General features: G+C 39.8%; 1 protein-coding gene across 3 annotated transcripts in view; it reads left to right on the forward strand.

The window, feature by feature from the left end:
* Positions 1 to 23,444, forward strand: part of cacna2d3a (calcium voltage-gated channel auxiliary subunit alpha2delta 3a) — a 75,590-nt gene that overhangs the window by 19,834 nt on the left and 32,312 nt on the right. For 2 of the 3 annotated variants that reach the window (XR_016146431.1, XM_089119216.1), the window contains exons 6-25: positions 2,442 to 2,573; positions 4,810 to 4,870; positions 5,704 to 5,854; positions 6,549 to 6,623; positions 9,073 to 9,162; positions 9,386 to 9,499; positions 10,508 to 10,586; positions 11,067 to 11,200; positions 12,170 to 12,187; positions 13,924 to 13,995; positions 14,253 to 14,333; positions 15,764 to 15,838; positions 16,688 to 16,771; positions 17,831 to 17,902; positions 18,015 to 18,076; positions 19,121 to 19,188; positions 20,501 to 20,546; positions 20,641 to 20,735; positions 20,944 to 21,037; positions 21,510 to 21,605. Coding sequence is in view for 2 of the 3 variants with exons in the window: in XM_089119216.1 (XP_088975342.1) it covers positions 2,442 to 2,573; positions 4,810 to 4,870; positions 5,704 to 5,854; positions 6,549 to 6,623; positions 9,073 to 9,162; positions 9,386 to 9,499; positions 10,508 to 10,586; positions 11,067 to 11,200; positions 12,170 to 12,187; positions 13,924 to 13,995; positions 14,253 to 14,333; positions 15,764 to 15,838; positions 16,688 to 16,771; positions 17,831 to 17,902; positions 18,015 to 18,076; positions 19,121 to 19,188; positions 20,501 to 20,546; positions 20,641 to 20,735; positions 20,944 to 21,037; positions 21,510 to 21,605 (1,699 nt within the window). In the remaining variant the exon portion in view is untranslated. The remainder of the gene's footprint in view (positions 1 to 2,441; positions 2,574 to 4,809; positions 4,871 to 5,703; positions 5,855 to 6,548; positions 6,624 to 9,072; positions 9,163 to 9,385; positions 9,500 to 10,507; positions 10,587 to 11,066; positions 11,201 to 12,169; positions 12,188 to 13,923; positions 13,996 to 14,252; positions 14,334 to 15,763; positions 15,839 to 16,687; positions 16,772 to 17,830; positions 17,903 to 18,014; positions 18,077 to 19,120; positions 19,189 to 20,500; positions 20,547 to 20,640; positions 20,736 to 20,943; positions 21,038 to 21,509; positions 21,606 to 23,444) is intronic. The other variant, XM_089119217.1, reaches the window with a different exon arrangement.

Below are 23,444 nucleotides of genomic sequence, written 5' to 3' on the forward strand. Positions count from 1 at the left end.
CTTTTCCTCAATTTATTGAAGCAAACGCATTTGCAGCTCAACATGCAAAAACATTGAGTATCTGGCTCGCTCATTAGCTAAGCTGTGGCAACTGCACATCCAATGGCGCGCAGGCGTCTCAGAAGTGCGACCAATGAACTTAGCCCTACGTCATTACGCGATCTTCAGTCTTCACGTACCTTCGCGGGGTTTCAGACACGTGACACGACTTCCACCAATCAGATGGATTGTGAGATTGTTCAGGATTGTGGGTAATGAAGTACATATCCAATACATCGCGAATAAAAGGCATTTATCTTAAAACAAGGTTAGTGCCCCATGAACTTTTGGCGTTTATATGAGCACATACAATCGCTTAGTACAGCCGTAGCTGGTTTTAAGTCTACCATGTATGGTTACGTTTTTATGGCTTATATCTCTAATGTCAATGGAGAAATTGTATTGAATTTTTACTTCCGGCACCGGCTGTGGGCGGGACTGTGATGCTCTATAGGCTAAAGTCTATTCCGGCGCAGTATATTTTAGAACGTCCTATAATGGTTCTAACAGGAGTTCTAACAGGAGTTCTAACAGGAATCCACAATTTTTTTTGACTATTCTTAGTTAAACTACAGATATCTACAAGTTAATTTTATATATCTAAAAATAAACACATTCAGAATGCGCATTTTTATTAGTTTTAATTAGAGACTGGCTCCTCCTTCATTAGCCACATCTTGCAGCTCTGATTACATACTTCCCAAGAGTTGTAGTTAATATTGTATACTTCCTAACACAACACTCACATCATTTAAATATTAATTATACAAATTACTGAAATAATAATATAAATCTTCTCAATGAAAGATCTATAGTGAGTGTAAATGTAACATCAGAAGAAGGAAGATATAACAAGCACAAGGATTCCCCAATGGAACCCAGAATGCATTGCTCCATTTACACTGAAGGATTATTTGCTTTATTATGTGGATAAAGCAGCACTTTATTGAAGATTCTGCTGAGAGCCGTCCCTCTCTCCTCTTTCATATGCAAAATACACTCCAGGGGAAGACGCTTGCTTAGTTGTGTAAAAATGAAAGACTTTTATCAATGAACATTAATCATTTGGAGTGAGAGTATTTGCATTGGTGTTTTTGTTTTGTTTGTACTGCACTTTAAAGCTGCAGTACTGAAGATTATTTGGTTAAAATTGAACAAAATCCATCCTTGAGCTAGTACATCATCGGTGTAGTAGTGTTTGTGTTATAATGGTCCCTTTACCCAGTTCCACAATGGTCATCTTATAATACAGTTACCCACAAGGCCATGGGATCGGAGTTAGCATGGTACAATGAATCAAAGTCAAGGATGGAAACTGCTAATTTTTCTGTTTTATTTAGCTTTTTTGTAATGTGTAACTTCAATGACTTTTTTATTTTAGCAATTGAAGCAATCTGATCGCTTACTTCAGAAGACAAAGTGATAACCATGAGTGTGGTGTTCAGAGTTCAGATTATTCCAACACCTTGTTCCGCATTTCTGAGTGAATTGTTTGAATGAAAGTCACTAATAAGGAGCGCCACCCACTGGCACAACAATGTAACGTGAAGTGATCTCCGTGAAGCTTCGAAGCCTTTGTAAATCATTTGTGTTGAACGAGTGATTCGGAGCGTTTATCGAACTGCCAAAGTCTCGTGATTTCAGGAAACAAGGCTTCTTTATGAAAAGTTTAGAAATCGCAATGGTTTGCCACTCAGTGAGCCTATGAACCAGTGTCTATATGGAGATTTATCTGATCTCAGATCAGTTCTATAAATCTATATCCATTTTAAAGATGCATTTGTATAACAAAATGAAGAGTTGTAGTTAATAATCTCTTACTGACTAGCCAAAAATAACAAATTATTAGGACACTTCATATTTAATAGATGAATTATCTCATGACTCACAGCATCGGTTGATCAGTCGTTCATAAATCCTCTCCCGTGGCCTTATGGGTAAAGTGTCCATCACACACTGCTCTTGTCACATACTGTTCTTCACCTACTGTTAGCATGGGCTTATGTGATTTCGGACGCGGCCCGTGGCTTATTTACACAGGAATAACTAGATAACAAGACAAATCAGGGAGTAAAGACGAGGGGAACCCGAAAAACGACAAGCAGAACTTAAATCAAACTAAACGTAAAAGTCCAAACAAAAAACAAGCAGAGCGCACACAGACAAGTCGTCCAATCAGATTCCAAGACCAGAACTAATTGTTTTATACATGTAATCTGGCTCTGAGGCATCTCGTGTGTCCTGAGACGTGCATGTCGTTCCAGAACGGCTGTAATTTAGACAATGTGCCTCGAGACTGGACAGCGGCTCCCGGATATCACATGCCTCGGTGTTTATGATTTCAGAATACTGTATTCACTGTTAAAAATGTGCAAACCAATGAAGTCCGCCTTGGGTTGCAGACTCCGCCATCATGAACGGGGTGTACTGGTCTGAGGCGCTCAACACGGTGTTTGTGGACAACTTTAACAGAGACCCTTCGCTCATCTGGCAGTACTTCGGCAGCGCCAAAGGCTTCTTCAGACAGTATCCGGGTAAGGTCGCCTTCGCTCTTCCTCATCGGCTGGCACGGTTCACTCAGAGTTGGAAAATGCTTCATTTTACCTGATAAGATTTCAAGGTTTCAAATGTGCCTCAATTTTGATGTACTTTAAAAAACGCTTTACATTTGTACCTTAGATAGAATGTCTAGTGTGATTAAAGTAAGTAACCCTTGCCCATGGGGAGTGTTGATGTGATGCTAGCATGTGGGAGTGCGCTAGTTCAGTCCGGAGACCGGATTCTTCACGGTTTCATCGGCAGCCGAGCTCAAGAGTTGGAGAGATCGACACGAAAGCTATGAAGGCGTGATCACACTCATCTTGCAGGTTAAATCTAAAAGTGCTCTCCCTTGTGTTTGTGGAAATAATTGGTCCCGATTAGCGATGTGCTAGTGTGATAGATGTGACCAGTAGAGGATAAATGAACACGGAGGCAGCAGGCTAGTGCAAACGTTTAGGGATTTATTACCATAGGATGGGGTTACAAAAATAAAGCCAATGCTAACCCAATGGTGGTAAACCAAGCATAACAAAAAATCAAATAAAAAAACAAAAGAAAAGATACCATAACGATGGGTTACTGCATTGCCTCTCAAATATTTACTGAGATCCAGGCCAGGACCCACAGAACCTGTTCTCTCACGGCACACCCCACATACAGAAAAAATTCACAAATGTATACCTTGGTGGCCAGCACCAATCAACACACAAAGGGGGATACACAGACACATAATGGCCATTACACACAATAACGCATATGAAAAACACCCAATATACATAAACAAACACCTCAAATAATACTGTCAAATGAATTCACTTAATAAATGTACTCCTTATAAACAAACAAGAGAAAAGCAAGCAAAATAGTCTTTGGAGTTCCCCCGCAGTGTAAACCGGAATGGTTGTGGCCCGATCGCCGGAACCATATATATGTCCGCTGTTTCCACTCGAACCCCTTTTGACGGTGCACCAGCTCACGGGACTCAGCCATAACAAACAAACAAACAAACAGAAAGAACGGTAAGAATAAACTCAAACTAAACGTTAAAGAGTGTGCGCACTTAACTCCAAACGAAAGCCTAAATAAAGTTTATTAAACCGAAATACTGTTGTTATGTATTCTTTACTGTAAGTAAATTCCATTTAATAAAAACTCAAACTGACCTGACCCATGCTCACCCACATCCGCCACAGCTAGTGTATCATACAGCGATATCTGGCGGTTCAACTAATAATCTACACTATTCGACCATGCTAATCGCTTAATGATAGCTGACGATCAACACTGATAATCCTGTCCATCAAACGGGGCCCGAAAGCGTCAGACGTTTCAGAATTGTGCCGTGAAGAAAACGTCTGTGACATGCAGCAAGAAAACAAAACACACGTATAATTCAATCATCAAAAAATAAATCATGAAAGTTTGAGCCCAGCTCAGAAACAAATGAGTATGGATGACGTTTTGGAGCAAAGTAAAGTCACGCAGTACAGTAACATGGATTCATTTGTCAGATGACTTTTTTTTTACGTTAAGAGAAAAGTAATGCATTAAGTAATTGGATGTAACGTGCATTATGTAATCAGATTACTTTTTTGACGTAACTGCAGATTACATTCTAATTTTTAAATGCAAGAAACATAAACATAAAATAAGCATAATAAAGATAAAAGTATTGAAGAGAGGATTGAACTTTCTCCACCTGTCAATTAATGAGCGAGAGATCCGCTCTGCTTAAAGCGACAGTACCTTATTTACCGGCACACCTGTACATGTTTCTCACGTGAACAGAAAATATTGCTCATTTCATTGAGAGATATTTACTTTTAAATATCATCTTTTGCACAAGAGAGAAAATCCCATTGATTTGAGCATAACGTTGAGTAAATGATGACATTTTTGTGTGTACTGTCCCTTTAAGTGTTTTACTCTCTCTTTAATAACAGCGCTTCTCTCTCCAGTGGATCTTTACACAGGTTCGTTCCAGTTAGTATCACAGGATTAAACGCATTACGTTTTCCTTTTGCTGACATTCGACTCTCATCGGTTCAGGGAAACAGCGCGTCAGGAAGTAGATTAAGATGAGTGATATTGCTTGTGGCTCATGGAAGGTAAAGCCCAGAGCTTTGCATTCTGGGAGACAGTGTTCTGTCCACGTTTACAGCAGTTGGTGAGCTCAGAGATGGGCATCAGTAGGGTCATGCGCTGACCAGACGTCCTCTTCCTTCGCAGGTATAAAGTGGACACCCGATGAACACGGCGTTCTGGAATTTGACTGTCGGAATCGGAAATGGTGAGTTATGTTTGCCCCGTACACCTCTTCTCCATAAAACCACTTCTGGATTTAAACTGATCGGAATAAAAGCCGCTTTTCCACTGTCGGGCCGTTGCCTTGGCCATGGAATAAATTATTAACTTGTTTCACCTTCCCTCATATAGCATGCTTGGCCAACAGAGCAACTGTTAAAGCTATACTGTGTGATTTTTACCCCCATCTAGCGGTGAAACGGTATATGACCATCCAGGGAATATTAGTTTTTTGTTCCTCTCAATTCCGATTTCGTTTTTTCTCCTACGGTGGCCAAGATTAACACGGCTTCCAGTTCGACCTCGTCCATGAGTGTTAACTGGAACGTAAACGCAAAAGGCGAAGCTTGAATTAACGGTTATTTATGTCCCTCTTTGGCTAATGTACTTTCAAGATTGAGGGGCAACATGGCGACCGACATTAGAGCCCCTTACCCGTATGTATTTTCAATGGCATATTATACACTCACGAGAATACTTTATTACTTGAACGAAGTAAATATACATTAATGAGCACACATATTTTTGAAAGAACTGAGTGTGTTTAGTTAAGAATAAACTAAAAGGAGTTACACAGTGTAGCTTTTAGCGCTTTTTCGTATTCGTCATCCTAAAGATTATAACACACTACAAAACAAATCAATACAAATGGAGTCTTCAAGCAGAGAGAATGAAATGTTTCAGTCGCATAACATCGATTAATAGAAACCCGTCCTTTCGCAATAATTTATATTGACATTTAGAAAATATGGCGTAAGTTTCTGAAATGGAAACGCGGCTAAAGATCGTCAGGGTAATTGTGGTGCTCTGGGAACACAGGTACATCCAGGCGGCGACGTCTCCGAAAGATGTGGTGATCCTGGTGGACGTGAGCGGCAGCATGAAGGGGCTTCGGCTGACCATCGCCCGGCAGACCGTCTCCTCCATCCTGGACACACTCGGGGACGACGACTTCTTCAACATCATCGCTGTCAGTTTACAAAATCACTTATCAATGTAGCTGCATTTATCACAGTATCAGTATTACCTTCTCTCGGAGGTGAGCTCATAACTTTAACCACAAAAATGTAATGGATTCGAGGAGTTTTAAAAAGTAACAAATCCTTCCCTCTCGGCTCAATCTGACCCCTTTAGGAGTGAGTGGGATGTGAGGAATGCTTCAGTACACGTAAAAAAAAACCTAAAAATGCTAAAACTTTACCAAAAAATGATTGTATAATGTCTACATGTGTATCTGAAAGCACACGGCAGAGAGACCGGCTTTAGGACCCAGAGGAACAGCTCATATAGAGATATAAGCCCATCATGTGTTATTATTTATTTCGCACACACAATTTAAGATATTTAGAGCTGAATTAAAAGGGTTATGAATGAAATTGTGAGTTATTTTGAATTTAATTTGAAAGAATGTGAGGAATGTGCTTAAATTACTATTTATTTCTTATTTATTGATTAAATCTAGTAATTTCAAGGTAAATTATATATATATATCAAAAAATGCATTAAAAATAGAAAAAATATTGTCAAGCATAATTTTAGGGGTTCAGGTCATTTTGGCCCGTGAGGGAGGGATGAGGGTTCAGTGAGAAGTCTCTGTGCAACATTACCCACACTGGTCTCTTGTGTTGTGTGTGTGTGTGTGTGTGTGTGTGTGTGTGTGCCAGTACAACGAGGAGCTGCACTATGTGGAGCCGTGTCTGAACGGGACATTGGTTCAGGCTGACATTACCAACAAAAATGTAAGTGCATTTTCTGCTATACCTGTAAATAAACCTCAGATAACTGTTCCTGGCCTGGCTGTTGGTGTCAGGTTTGGCAGAAGAGGAATCAATAATGGGATAAACTTAAAATAGCTTTTCAGAAGCCCATGACTGGAAAGGCTTAATAAATTCAGGCAAATTTACGGGCGTACGAGGACAGAAGCAACAGGAGAGCAAGAGTCCAGGGTCAGATAGGGCAGACTGATGACCGAGACCAGAGGGACACACAAGCTCGATGCCAGAGCCTGACGGGCCAGAACCAGAACCAGCTGGACAAACTACTCACACAGACTACTCACACAAACTACTCACACAAACTACTCGCATAAACTACTCGCATAAACTACTCACACAAACTACTCGCATAAACTACTCACACAAACTACTCACACAAACTACTCGCATAAACTACTCACATAAACTACTCACACAGACTACTCGCATAAACTACTCACACAAACTACTCACACAAACTACTCGCATAAACTACTCACACAAACTACTCACACAGACTACTCGCATAAACTACTCACACAAACTACTCGCATAAACTACTCACACAAACTACTCACACAAACTACTCGCATAAACTACTCACATAAACTACTCACACAGACTACTCGCATAAACTACTCACACAAACTACTCGCATAAACTACTCACACAAACTACTCACACAAACTACTCGCATAAACTACTCACATAAACTACTCACACAAACTACTCGCATAAACTACTCACATAAACTACTCACACAGACTACTCGCATAAACTACTCACACAAACTACTCGCATAAACTACTCACACAAACTACTCACACAAACTACTCGCATAAACTACTCACATAAACTACTCACACAAACTACTCGCATAAACTACTCACATAAACTACTCACACAGACTACTCGCATAAACTACTCACACAAACTACTCACATAAACTACTCACATAAACTACTCACACAGACTACTCGCATAAACTACTCACACAAACTACTCGCACAGACTACTCACTCAAATTACTCACATAAACTACTCACTCAAATTACTCACACAGACTACTCACACAGACTACTCGCATAAACTACTCACACAGACTACTCACATAAACTACTCACACAAACTACTCACACAGACTACTCACTCAAATTACTCACATAAACTACTCACACAGACTACTCACATAAACTACTTGCATAAAATACTCACACAAACTACTCACACAAACTACTCACACAGACTACTCACACAGACTACTCACACAGACTACTCACACAGACTACTCACTCAAATTACTCACATAAACTACTCACATAAACTACTCACACAGACTACTCGCATAAACTACTCACACAAACTACTCGCACAGACTACTCACACAGACTACTCACTCAAATTACTCACATAAACTACTCACTCAAATTACTCACACAGACTACTCACACAGACTACTCGCATAAACTACTCACACAGACTACTCACATAAACTACTCACACAAACTACTCACACAGACTACTCACTCAAATTACTCACATAAACTACTCACACAGACTACTCACATAAACTACTTGCATAAAATACTCACACAAACTACTCACACAAACTACTCACACAGACTACTCACACAGACTACTCACACAGACTACTCACACAGACTACTCACTCAAATTACTCACTCAAATTACTCACATAAACTACTCACTCAAATTACTCACACAGACTACTCACACAGACTACTCACACAGACTACTCACTCAAATTACTCACTCAAATTACTCACATAAACTACTCACACAGACTACTCACACAGACTACTCACACAGACTACTCACTCAAATTACTCACTCAAATTACTCACATAAACTACTCACTCAAATTACTCACACAGACTACTCACACAGACTACTCACACAGACTACTCACTCAAATTACTCACTCAAATTACTCACATAAACTACTCACACAGACTACTCACACAGACTACTCACACATAAACTACTCACACAGAGTGTGCTTTGCTTTACAGAGATAACGGGAGAATAATGCAACAGAGTTTCTAGAAGAGGATAGTGTCACAGTCTGTCTTAAGTTCAGTGATGCTTCATTTCTGTTGTAAAAAAGTTATTAATTTAGTTAATTTACATATAGAGCCGCTCTGGAGAAAACCGTGATGTCATCGTCCAGCTCAGTTCAGTTCTCATATAATGCGGTCGATGCAGTAGATTAATATTGATGAATATTAAATGTTCGCATACTAAAAGTCAAATGAAATCCAGAGTATGACTTTTAGTGTCTGTCCAGATGCTTTTCTTACCAATTATTACTTTTTAATGAACCCAGTCTAATCAAGGTTTGCACACGTTACACACTCCACATCGGGGTTGCAGCGTCTCTTACGGTCAGGTTGTGTTTTGTTTTTCTCCTCAGCATTTCCGGCAGCGTCTCGATAAACTCTTCGCTAAACGCATCGGCATGCTGGACTTGGCTCTGACTGAGGCCTTCGAACTCCTCAGTAACGTGAGCACACACACACACACACACACACACACACTCATTATTTTGATTATTATATGTATCTGTGATTATAGTTACAATTTCCTGTTTCCTCAGTTTCTGAAGATGTTCTGATGAGTCGCTATAGTTACCGATGATGTTGTTCACCTGTGTGTTGTTTAATTCATCACTGCCCTGTGTATTTAAACCCTCCTCAGATAGCTGGTGTGTGTTTGTGTGTGTTCAGTTTAATCAGACGGGCCGAGGCAGTGTGTGCAGTCAGGCCATCATGCTAGTGACGGACGGAGCCGTGGAAACGTATGACGCTGTGTTTGCCGCGTACAACTGGCCCGACAGGAAGGTAAGAAGAGTGTGTGCAGATGATCTTCTTGACTCCAATGCTTCAAATGGAGGAACAATCCCAGACTCACGCAGATGTTTTATGTATTTTCTCTTGCATTTTACAAATAATATGATCTCTTTTTAGAAATGTAATGATCTCTTACACTCTTTTATCCATCTCTGGGTTTTGGGAACCTCTAGGAATATAAGAAACATTGTAACTCCAGAGGTTGAAAAGACGTCTTCCTGAAAGGTTTAGAGAGCGTCTGAGAGCGCAGGTGGACCCCTGATTATGGGTTTAAACTCGATATAGTGACCCTTACAACTTAGCGAAGATCCAGTGATCGTGGATACTGACGTGCAGCAGGAATCATGTTTACTCACATTTGCAGTGTAGTGTGTGACTCATTACTCGAGCGGCGCCCTCTACTGTACACACGTGAATCTGCATTTCCTTCAGCCAGAGAATTATTATTTCACTTTTGCTGTAAAAGGCCTTGACAGTTAAGCTGGTGTGTGCTGCAGTGTATGTGTGTGTGTGTGTGTGTGCTCTGGACAGCATCAGAGATTTTGCAGCGCTGAGTAATCAGACGACTCAGAATACACTTACGTCCACTTTGCTGATGATGCGTTCAGGTCCTCCTAATGCTAATTTTTAGCATCATTACTCCAGTCTTCAGTGTCTCATGAGAAAAAGTTATCCTAATATGCTGATTTTCTGCTGAAGAAACATTTATGATTATTATAGATGTTTATCGCAGTTCCATTAGTTGCAGTTGAGGTGCAGAAACACTGCGCATTAGTTCTGACATTTCTAATACAATGACCTCTGACTGACTCCACCAAATCATCATAGATTTTTTTGGTTTGTTTTCAAATCGTTTGTGCAAAGTAGCTTTAATCGTTCGGCAATGTTTATCAAAGCTCAAAGATTACAGAGTAAAGTAATTATATGCTGGTGTGTTATCTGCTGTTGAGGGATTGAACATGACCTGAGCGCTCTCTCTCTCTCTCTCTCTCTCCGCAGGTGCGTGTGTTCCCATACCTGATTGGTCGAGAGTCTGCCTTCGCTGATAATCTGAAATGGATGGCTTGTGCTAATAAAGGTGACTCTAAGATCTGTAATCCGCTTTATCTGCATTTCCACAGCATTACATTTTGTGTGTGTGTGTCGGTTCGGTGGGCGTTCCCTCGAGTGTGTAACACCTGACATCAGGTTCAAGTACACACACAAGCCGCGCGAGTTACTCGTGTATTGCAGTTTGGCTGGTGGTAACGTTGCCCGCCCGCATACCGCCTCCCATGGCCGAAACTGGTATTACGACACCGGCTAGTAATTTACCATGCTAATTTAGGTTTATATCTCGGCAGCACTATAACGTGTCAGTTTTTTAATGAAATCATCGCGCTTATTTCTTCTCATTCTTTTGATGCGTGTAGCTCATTTTTACCTCAATTATCCCATATGGCACCTTTAAAGTGGATGTTTCCGCTATATACTACATGCCTTATCTGGAGTCTTGAATTCGTTGTGATGTTCACACTGTGTTTATATTACATATTTGTAATGTTTTCTGTGTTGTCAGGTTATTTCACACAGATCTCCACACTGGCAGATGTTCAGGAGAATGTGATGGAGTATCTGCATGTGCTCAGTCGACCCAAGGTCATCGATCGAGAGCACGACATGGTGTGGACAGAAGCCTACGCCGACAACACCGTGAGTGATCTGACATTTCCATGTTTTAATGTGAGTGGGATCCATATATAAACCGTTTTTAACCCTTTGAACACAGAAGAATGAAATGTAATGCTAAAATATCTGTACTGACTGAAATGATTAATGCAATCTCTTAAAAATGTCATTCCACTACAGGAGGATATGTTTGATTTGCAGCTGTTCCACTCATCACATATACATGTTTTTATCACGGGCCCTTTTCAGGTTTTTATTCAAAAGATGCTCATATTTGTAGCACTACTATCACACAAGGTGATTCACTAATTTTCTGCATTATTTAACAAAAGCATGTCTTAACCCACTTTGCACTTGACATAACTGCATCTGTTCTTTAATTTGCGCAAGAATGTATTGAAGTGATAGCGAACTGCAAGGCACTTAACAAATAACCTATCCGTGACCCTGGACCGCAGAGTCGCACGGGTGTATCTGTGGCAAGAGCCAACAAAATGCAAAAAAATCATTAGGATTTTAGGTAAAGATCATGTTCCATGAAAATATTTTGTAAGTTTACAACCGTAAATATATAAAACATTAATTTCTGTGAGTGGATGCAGCACAATTGAGGACTTTTGGACAACTTTAAAAGTGATTTTGTCGTATTTTAGTTTTTTTTTTTTTGCACCCCAGACTCCAGATTTTAAAAAATTAAATATTTTTTTTTAATATATTTTAAATCCTAACAATCAATGGAAAGCTTATTTATTCCACTTTTAGATTATGCATACATCTGAATTAAAATGGACCCTTATGACTGGTTTTGTGGTCCAGGGTCATCCACGCTGTGACCTCCTGTTCTGGACATTACAGAGCAAACCCAGTGAAATGTTCATCGATAGGTGATTCAGACCGAGGCACTGCTTTCAGTGGTAAAGACGAGCAGTAATATTGTGTGTGTGTGTGTGTGTTTACACTCATTTGATGGTAATTTGTGTTTTGTCTTTGTAGCGTCCACAGGCTCAAAAGGTAAAGGTTTGAGTGTGATTGAACAGTGTTTCTACATTAACCCATTGAGTGTGTGTGCTTTATGCTTGATTCTCTTGATTTTTCATGACCGTGGTGTTGTGTAGTCTGTGTCACGCTGCCATACTCGATGTGTTGTGGAGGATCTGCTTTCTCTGTAGTGTGGAGTCCAGTCTTTGTTCATGTGTGAACACTTGACCATAGTAGTTTCTTTACTTTATAAACTGGTCGCCTGGCGAATAAACCATACGATTGTGTTGCTGATGTACTACACTCTTAACAACGCCTGGGATTTGGATGTTAATGCATCATAAACCAATCATGTGCGCTATGAAGATAACGATGTGATCGACGGAACTTTGTAGTCATGAAAGTGTGCTTTCTTTAAGTACACTTAATAGCCTTTTCATTAATATTTTATAATCTAATATTTGAAATGAACATATTATTTGAAATAAGCACACGTATTTTTCGCTGTGTGGTCAGCTCTGATAAAGGCCATGAAACCGCTCATTAAGCCTCGGCTAACCATAGGATCCAGAAGGGCTTCAGGGACACGTCTGATGACTGGTGTTTCATTCACTCTCAGCGTGAGTGTTTGGATGAGGCTCGGGGTGTGTGTAGGGATCATTCGTCATGTTAGAGCCCATTGACTCGTGCAGAGCAGAGATAACAAGGGAATTGGTCATTGGCGCAATTGTTCTCTGGAAGTGTAAAATAGCACCAGGGGTTGATTACACACGCCTCCTTTTAGCGCCGACCCGCCCAGGGAGCGCACGTTCATTTCCTAGTTTACCGACGTGCGTCTGTGGAGGAAAAATCCCTCTTTGCACGCGTCCAAAATAGGAATGAGACATGCGTCAGTGTATAAAGTCATTTGCGCCGGGTGCAAGATAGAGCCCTATGACTTTTGCGTAAACATACACGCCACTTTCAAGTCAAGAGGCGTGTTATCTCTACACATTTTGAGCTATCCGCGTGTATCCGCACGTATGTCTACGCCGTTAAATGTCCGAGTGATTCCGCGTGTATGTAAACGTCAGAGCGAAACGAAGCAAAATGTAGATCTACATCTGGGGAGCGATAAGCGTGGTAGAGGAAGACTCATAAATGCTATTAACCCCAGTGACGGGTAGGGGTTGGGGTAGGCCATATACACAGTAATGTAACGTTAAGTTAACAGCGTTCACAAACACGCTGAAAAGCGATTATGCGTGTTGAAAGCACACCAAAAATGGAAATAACATTATAACACAATTGACTTTATGCCCAGCTGCACTACTTCCTGAACTTCAGCCAGCTCCTTGTTTCCTGTCTGCTATTATTGGCCAAACTTGATTAATTCAGGTGTGTCTGATTATTGTTGCCATGACTACTGAGGTCAGGCACACCTGAATAAATCAATTTGATTTTGACCAATAATGGCAGACAGGAAACAAGCAGCTGGCTGAAGTTCAGGAAGTAAAGCCCATTTCATGAGATCAGTCTGTTAATGCAAGACAATAAAATGCCAAGTTTTTTTTTTTAATCATATGATCGCTTTGTGAGGAGCAGATAGATGTTTAAGTCATTATTTACTGAATACCCTATCTTGACTTGTGATTGATTTATAGTGGGATGAATAGTTTTAGTGTTTCATCTGGAGACAGCAGCAATTTATACTTCTAGCAGTGTATTTCACATTTTGAAAAGTCAAATAATATTTATCCACCACTATGTGTTGTTGTCCATTTGTATAGTTGGAAGATGCTCAGGGTCCTGTGCTCATGACTACTGTGGCCATGCCTGTGTTCAGCACCAAGAACGAGACCGTGAGTGATGCTAATCATTGACTTCTGTAATGTGGTTATGATACCATATAACTTTTATCATACTAGAACTTATCCTGTTCCTGGGAGATCTACCTTCCTGCCAAGTTCTTCAGGAGCACTTGATCATTACAGACAAGTGTGGTGGATCAGGGCTGGACATGAACTCCGCTGGATCTCCAGGAAGAGGATAGAAGAAATAATACCAATGTAAGAAAGAAAAACAGTGTCCCTTACACACTCCTGTTCATTGTTTTAAGAGAAATAAAGGAATTCTTCTTGGCGTGGTTGGCACAGATGTCCCAGTGTCTGAAATACTGAAGGCTATCCCCAAATACAAGGTACACAAACAACCTTTAATTCTTATTTTATTCTAAGTGTTCTCCATTTATTCGAACCCTGTTGAGTATGTTTTTAGCACCAGTGTTGTATGTATCTATAAACGGACAAACGTTTTCTGTAATTGAGGATCTGGTGTAGTGTGTGGAGAATACACAGAATGTGTGCAGTGAGGAGGAGTGTGTGGATCTTGGTGGAGACGGGACAGCTTTGGATTGCTCTCCCTCATCAAAGCTATTGCTATAATAAGAATTTGCTTTGGCGGCCATTGCAGGACAACCCCTGCATTAGTTGTCAATGTGTGTGTCAATTAATACCATTACCCTATAAAACTGGCGTGTGATTTAGGCAGCATGAAAGCCAACTTGCAACGAATGATTTTTATAATTGTAACTAGCAGAACATTAAAAAAATATTGAAGTAAAAGTATTAAATTCATCGAAAATATCTACTGAAGTAAAAGAAGTATGAGAAAAAACAATACTCTAGTAGAGTACAGAGACAGCATTTTAGTGCTTAAGTAGTTCTACTTCGTTACTATACATCTCTGGTTGTAAAGTAATGTCTTAATTGGACTATTAAAATAAAGTGTAACCTAAAAGTTTCTGATCAATAAGACCCATTATAATCAGTGAAGCGGTCTACACTGAAAGTGGCACGGCACTGCATGATGAGTCACCGACTGTAAAGAGACACCCTGCTCCATTCCTTGATCCATGTGCTTGAACTGTTTTTGACACAAGGGTTAAACGGATGTCATGTCAGCTTGGAGTGAGAGAAGCATCACACCACGCTTCACTCTCGGAAGGTTTTACATATTAAAGGATTAGTTCACTTTTGAAAAAACTTTTGCTGATAATTTCCTCACCCCAATGTCATCCAAGATGTCCATGTCTTTCTTTCCTCAGTCGAAAAGAAATTTAGGTTTTTGATGAAAACATTCCTGGATTTTTCTCCTTATAATGGACTTCAATGGGAACCAGGTCCAACCGAGGTCCAAACGACAGTTAATAACAGTTTCAGATGCAGCTTCAAATGTCTTGAATAAGGGTCTTATCATGCGAAACGATCCGTTATTTCAAAGCTTATTCCAAAAATGTAACTTTTCTAAGGACAAATGCTAGCCTTGCTCTATTCTGTGAGGCGCGTTTGTAACGTCACGTAATACGTAATTACGTTCAAAAGGTCACGGGCGACGTAGCCGGAAGTGGACCAGCTTTACACTACCAAAAGTTACAATACAGACACAATTAATTATATACAATAACGTAACATATAATCACATGACCGGCTTCAGTGAGATTCAGAGCTGAGATTATAGACGGCTGCTCTTTAAAGACTGTGGACTTCTGCAGGTTAAAAGTGTGAGTTTCTCTGATTGTGTGAGTGTGTGTGTGTGTGTGTGTGTGTGTGTGTGTGTGTGTGTTCACAGCTGGGAATCCATGGTTACGCCTTTGCCATCACCAACAACGGATACATTCTCACCCATCCAGACCTGCAGCCTCTGGTAATGTATCGCTTGTGATGAAAATGATGATGATGATGATGAGCGTCTCATTAGAGGCATTGTGCTGTGAGCCGACAGCTGTGGACAGTAATGAGTGTTTGACAGATGATGAGATGGGAACATCAACAGCTCATGATTTCACTGCGGTGTGGATTGAGGATCAGTCCTCAGGAGTCCGGATCTCAGTGAAAACACTCGAGACGAGCACAAGTTTAGATCTTCCAGCATGGCTGGTTTATGCGGATTAGAGCTGGTATAATGCAGGAGACCAGCAGCGCTAAAACATATCTAGGTCATTCCTCATCACATGATAGTCAAATGGAAGAAGAAATGATATTTTGCAATGTAAAAAAGCCTTTTAAGAGCCATTTTTTTAACAATTACACACATTCTCAAGTTGTAAGCCGAGGTCCCTGTATCTGCACTCAATTATACATCTACACACAACTACACATCTTCACACAACTACACATCTACACACATCTACACATCTACACACAGCTACACATCTACACACAACTACACATAGCAACAAAAAAAAGCCCTTTTTTCTCTCCATTTAAAAAGATAAGCATCTGGATTCTTCCTTTATTGTCCTTCAGCCACTGGAGGGCAGTCTACACCCGTCACACACACTGATCCAAACACACTGTCACACACACTGATCCACATGTCCTGGCACAACAGCTTTTATAGTCTGATCTCTGTGGGACAAACATTAATTACAGGTTTAGATGATGTATTGATTTACAGAATGTGTTAATCTCTAAAAAAGTCAGTGTTACAAGTGTTTATTACATATTACAGTGTCACACTAATACACATCATGTTGATTGATGGTGTTTCCAGTATGAAGAAGGGAAGAAGCGGAGGAGGTCCAGCTACAGCAGTGTGGATCTGTCTGAGGTGGAGTGGGAAGACACGGAGGACGAGGTACGCTTGTGCTTACTTATTAAATTTACTTATAAATCATTTTTATAAAAACTTATAAGTACAGTTTGAAAGAAAGTTCATGTGAAACATGCTAATCATAACACAACGATACACAGACACAACATTAAATCCAACACCACTTACTCCACCTAATTATTAATATAAGTTTTTCGTAATTAAAAACTCAAAGAGGGAACAAGCAACATCCGTTTACCTTTATCTCACTGACTCATCATATAAATGCGAATCTTATTTAACCCCATTATTTAAATGTAAGTAGAGTTTCTTCATTATTCAATTCTGAAGCCTAAACATGAACATGGACTGTCTTCACAGAGTCTTATAAAACTTGGCAGCCTGTGTGTTGCACCAAACCCTGACAGTACAGTACAGAGACGTTTGGGGGAAAATATAATGAAATGTTTTAAAATTACTTTAAATTTTGTATAATATGACCTACTTTCAAGAGTCTGGTCTCTGTAACTTACTTGGTAGAAAGATACTGTCACGTGTAGTGTTTGTGTAGTGTTTGTGTAGTGTTTGTGTAGTGTTTGTGAGTGAAAATGAGTGATCCAAAGAGACCCGGATGGTCTACTATATCCGGTCAGAATCCGAAGTGCAGATCGGTGTGCATGCTAGCGTCTGATATTGCCCACAACCCATCGTGCGTTGGACGGTTAGAACTACAAACAGTGAAAAGTGTTAAAAAAAAAAACTACAGACATGGAGGACGCACGAGTCCGGTGGTTGTGTAGTGAGACTCAGATGAAGGGGTTTGAGTGATTAACTTTCAATATCTAACCTGACGAAAATGAATTTCTTCAATCTGCAGCAGCATTGTGAACTTTTGCAAAGATACGTTTAGCCATTAACTTTTAAATGCATCATTACGTTCAAATTGCAAACGCATGAGGAGAATCTTGTTATTAATATGTTATGTTATTAATAGAATATGTTATTAACATATTACAATGTAGTTGTCTTTTATGGTGCTTGAAAAATATGGGGCAGTTTTTAGATTTCTCGATATGATTATCAGATGTCTTTTTTTTTGCGTAGTTGCGTAATGCCATGGTGAACAGACAGACGGGGAGATTCTCTATGAAAGTGAAGAAGACTGTGGATAAAGGGGCAAGAAACTCCCTCTACACACACACACACACACACACACATACACACTTCTGAAAAGGTCTTTTCTTTCATGCTCTTATAGTGTTTGTGTGTTTGTTTATGACTGTCTCAGAAGCGTGTGCTTGTTCTACACAACGACTACTACTACACAGACATCAAAGGAACTCCCTTCAGGTGAGATTTTTTTATTGCCCTTATATATAAAACCGTGTAGAACAACAGAAACACTGCAGATTGAGACAGAAGGCTGGACTCAACAGCTTCTCTGCACACTACCCACTTCAGCAAGGCTCCAAAACATTATTTTAAAGGGTTAGTTCACCCAAAAATGAAAATTTAGTCATTAATTACTCACCCCCATGCTATGCCCCTGTAAGATCTTCGTTCATCTTCGCAACACAAATGAAGATATTTTTGATTAAATTTGAGAGCTGTATCACTACCACATAGACTTCCGGGACTGGCTCTTGACGGCCAAGAAAGTCAATGAAGAAAATGTTTAAATATTTCATGTGACTACAGCTGCTCAACTATAAGTTTATCAAGCGTCGAGAATACTTTTTGTGCGAAAAACAAACAAAAATAACGACTTTATTCGACTATTCCTTTTCTTCCTTGTTAATGGCCTGAAACGAGACTTCAATACGATTTCCACGACGCATGCGTGAGAACTGAACTGAAGTAGTTCAAGGAGATCGCAATTCTCGCGCATTTATGGCTCAGTAACGATAGTTTCGATTCAAAGTTGTGAATTTAACTTGTGCGCAAAATTGGAATATGGCATCAAACACTTGCAAATAAAGCAGTGTTTCTATCGCATGTGTTCAAGAGAACAAAATCGCCACTCCCTGGGAAACTGGAGCAAAGTATTCACTAATAAAAATGAAATGTTTGGGAACGCAATTCTGTGAGACGCTTCTGGGACGGAATTAAACCAAATCATTCTGATCACATACTTTGGCATTTCAGAACCACTAAACAAATTAAAAACTTAAATAGCGCTTTATTTCAACATTTATTCTCCTGATTGAGTTATGTGTAAAGCTTGTTAGGAACTTGGAACCCACTGACAAAAAGGATGAATGTAGTCCCAGCACTAATGGATTGTTAACTTAACATTTTAATTCCATTTGACAAAATAAAATTGAGTACAGATGACAATCAAGTAAAAAAAAATTTTTTTTTTTGGAGTGTATGATTTATTTCTCTTGTTTTCAGCTTAGGAGTGGCCCTGTCCAGAGGTCATGGCAAATATTCCTTCAGAGGGAATATCTCTGTTGAAGAAGGTAACTATAGGTTTAAAGAGACTCTGTCCTCTACATTGCCTTTGATTCATTAAAATAAATGTATGTCTTGTCAGGTTTTGTCAGCATATGTGAGTGTGCAAGCGTAAGCTGTTGTCTCCTGTGTATATACACTTACCAGCCACTTTATTAAGTACATGTGTTCAACTGCTCGTAACACAAATATCTTATCAAGGGCCTTTTGGAAAGGGGGCGCCGTTTGTTGGTGTTTTCCAAACGAAAGTGAACAGCCTCAAGGCCGTTTCAAAGGGTACATGCGATGGTCACTTCAAGGAAGAAATGTAATAATTTATGGTCATAAATGCGAATGCTCCCGATTCATTTTAAAGCTAGATGGCTAGTTAGCTGACAAACAGGGCAATTCAAGTTTGTTGTTTTGTGTCACAAAGTTGTTTGTGATATATTTCATACATTTTTGTTATGTTTAAATAAGTTATATAGGTACTAAATGATCAAAGATGAGACACGCATATATATAACTCATTTTAAAAACTTGGAACATTTCCAGCACCGTGTTGATGTATAAAGTGGCCGATGAGTGTATTTGGCTGGGGTTCTATAGCTCTATGTGAAACGCATGTTAATTGGCTCTCCAGCATGGCCGAAAGGTGTAATGCTAGTGGTCCATTTGTAGCTTGTTGCATGGCTAATGTGTATCTGGGCCAGTAAAGCCAGGAGCTTATCTAGCCAACTAAAAACGTATAACTTTGTATGTGTTTTGGCTGTTCATTTACATGACAATGGCATTTTGGGGCCTGAAAGACTTTTGAAAACTAAAAGTGCAAGTTTTAGATTTCCAATTACATTAGTGCCGATTTCAAAATGACTTCTCACTCCTGCGAATGGTGGGTGACTGACCATTTACCAGCCATAAACATTGTCAAGTGAATCTGACAACACAGTTTTTTCCTTTTTTAATGATGAAGCATTAGCATTATATGATGTGATCGTTACCCATCAAACATGATCCATCATAAATACTGCAGTTGTTAATCAGCTTGAATTTCATAGTTTATGATTTGATTTCTGATTACATGTCAAACTTCTCGGACTGAACTTCAGGTCTTCTCCCCTCATTAATATTTCATCATGAACGTTTAATGCAATAAAAATCAGATAGAAAGAGAGCCCTCATTTCAGAAGACCACCATGACCGTCATTTCAGGACTAGGTTTAGATATGATTGTCTGATGGGAATCAATGTTGAAGTTGATCAAGGATTACGTCCTGTTTGGCTCAATCATGGCATCTGAATCTGAAGCATTAGTCATGATGGGTGTTCCTTCTGTTTCAGGACTACATGATTTGGAGCATCCCGATGTTGGATTAGCAGATGAATGGTAAAGTAGTATCTTCTGAGGTTTTATTCAGTGCCTTATTGAAGTGTCTACAGTATGAGTGATGTTTGCATGCGTGATTGGTTTGACTTTTCAGGACATACTGTAACACAGAGGAACATCCAGAACATCCTTTCCTATCTCAGATCGATGCCATAAAGCTTTATTTTAATGGAGAACCACATCTGAAGTGTGAGCTGAGTGCTAAAGCACACTAACATATTGTTTTGATGACGCCCCTTTGTTTTTGTGTTGTTCGGTGTGTATGTATACTTCTTTGAACTAATCTTTGTACTAATGAATGGCAGTACAAAATAAAATAACTTCAAAATTCCAAGATCTATTTAGAATTAGTGTTCTATTTAGAATTACGATTGGTATGGTATGATTGTTTTGTTAGGTGATCTGGATCTGGTCCAGGAGGTTCTGTTTGATGCCGTGGTCACGGCCCCGCTGGAGGCGTACTGGACCAGCCTCGCTCTCAATAAATCAGAGTAAGAACACCACAAACTTTATTAACGCACACTTAGAGTACAATAATATCTTTACCACATTTTGCCAATAAAGTGTGGAATGCCTTATCATCCAATCAGATCCTCACTTGTAATATACAGAGAAGTCAGCTGGGTTGTAAATGCCATTTCAAGTTGACTTTAACTAGAATTTTTCATTTTTAAAGATACTCATAATGTACATTAATGCATCATATACATACATGAATAATTTTGGCAGACTCCTTGTAACATCTGAAATTGGTTGTTTGCTTTATTCTTTCTAAAGGTGTGTTATCAATGAATAGATAAGTATTATACTACAATTATTCATGCATTATAAGGTGCATGCATAATGCATTGCATTATTTATAATGTTTTTTCCCAAAGTCTTACCGAATCTTTTTTTTTTTTTAATTATTATTCCTTATTAATGTTTATTATGTATTTCCCGTGGTTCTCGTTGTTCTGGTAGGAACTCCGATAAAGGGGTGGAGATAGCTTTCCTCGGCACTCGAACGGGACTATCACGAATAAACCTTTTCGTGATGCCAGACCAACTGACCAATCAGTAAGTACATCATACTTCTCATGAGTCTGCATTACATAGTAAATTCTATACTGATCTATAGTAACTCATGTGTAATAAATGTTTTGCTAGAGACCGTAAATGCCAGTGTTGGTGGAGTAACTAATGAAAAGTAGCAATGCTGCAAACTGAACTACATGTTTTACAGTAGTGTGTCAATGGCTCTGCTCCTTTCAAAACAGTGCAGCTTTTTTAAAGAAACAAGTTAAGTTGCCTTTCGAGGGAGTCTGGGTTCCCAGATCTGGTGTCTGTCCCGGACAACACTTCTTTAAAGCTTCCTGTTTAGAGAAAACTTCTTTTTCAAGTTTAGTGGTCGATTTGTTTTTGTTTTTTTCACTCCTGGCTAGAAATGTGGAAACTTTGGGTCTGGCCTTTGAGGGGTACCAGCTAATAGATTCTAGTTACAATCTCTGGGTCAGGCTAAAACTGTTTCTGAGTGGTCTGAGTGATCATCTTAAATGGAGACTTCTTCAGTGTCCTATTGAAGTCCCTCATGTCCAAAATGGACTGACTGGGTGGATTGCAAAATTGCTTGGATTAGTATTGTGTTATAGAGGCTTCAATGTTCCTCACTCCGGTGACGAGTTCTCATAGCGTCAGAAAGTAATAAAGAATTGATGTGACTGTAGTAAAAAAGAAAAAAGAAAAGAAAAAAGTAACTTCTCTACAAACTTTAATTATTTATTATTCATAACTCTGTAGCTTGGCGAACTACTGGCCATAGCTCCAACACTGCCAACACACTGCTGTTTTTGAGTAATGTGTGTTGCGAGACCATGTTACCCAGAATAAGTCTAGTCTTCCCCGCTCAGCATGTAATACACTCACCTAAAGGATTATTAGGAGCACCTGTTCAATTTCTCATGAATGCAATTATCTAATCAACCAATCACATGGCAGTTTCTTCAATGCATTTAGGGGTGTGGTCAAGACAATCTCCCGAACTCCAAACTGAATGTCAGAATGGGAAAGAAAGGGGATTTAAGCAGTTTTGAGCGTGGCATGGTTGTTGGTGTCTGAGTATTTCACAATCTGCTCAGTTACTGGGATTTTCACACACAACCATTTCTAGGGTTTACAAAGAATGGAGTGAAAAGGGAAAAACATCCAGTATGGGTCAGTCCTGTGGGCCAAAATGCCTTGTTGATGCGAGAGGTCAGAGGAGAATGGGCCGACTGATTCAAGCTGATAGAAGAGCAACTTTGACTGAAATAACCACTCGTTACAACCGAGGTATCAGCAAAGCATTTGTGAAGAAGACACAACACACACAACCTTGAACAGCAGAAGACCCCACCGGGTACCGCTCATCTCCACTACAAATAGGAAAAAGAGGCGACAATTTGCAAGAGCTCACCAAAACTGGACAGTTGAAGACTGGAGAAATGTTGCCTGGTCTGATGAGTCTCGATTTCAGAATTTGGCGTAAACAGAATGAGAACATGGATCCATCATGCCTTGTTCCCACTGTGCAGGCTGGTGGTGGTGGTGTAATGGTGTGGGGGATGTTTTCTTGGCACACTTTAGGCCCTTTAGTGCCAATTGGGCATCGTTAAAACGCCACGGCCTACCTGAGCATTGTTTCTGACCATGTCCATCCCTTTATGGCCACCATGTCCCCATCCTCTGATGGCTACTTCCAGCAGGATAATGCACCATGTCACAAAGCTGGAATCATCTCAAATTGGTTTCTTGATCATGTCAATGAGTTGACTGTACCAAAATGGCCGCCAAAGTCACCAGATCTCAACCCAATAGAGCATCTTTGGGATGTGGTGGAACGGGAGCTTCATGTGTAGTTGTGTTGGATGCACTTCGTTG

This window comes from Pimephales promelas, chromosome 14, assembly GCF_988280905.1.
Source record: "Pimephales promelas chromosome 14, fPimPro1.hap1.1, whole genome shotgun sequence".
NCBI classification, from domain to species: Eukaryota; Metazoa; Chordata; class Actinopteri; order Cypriniformes; family Leuciscidae; genus Pimephales; species Pimephales promelas.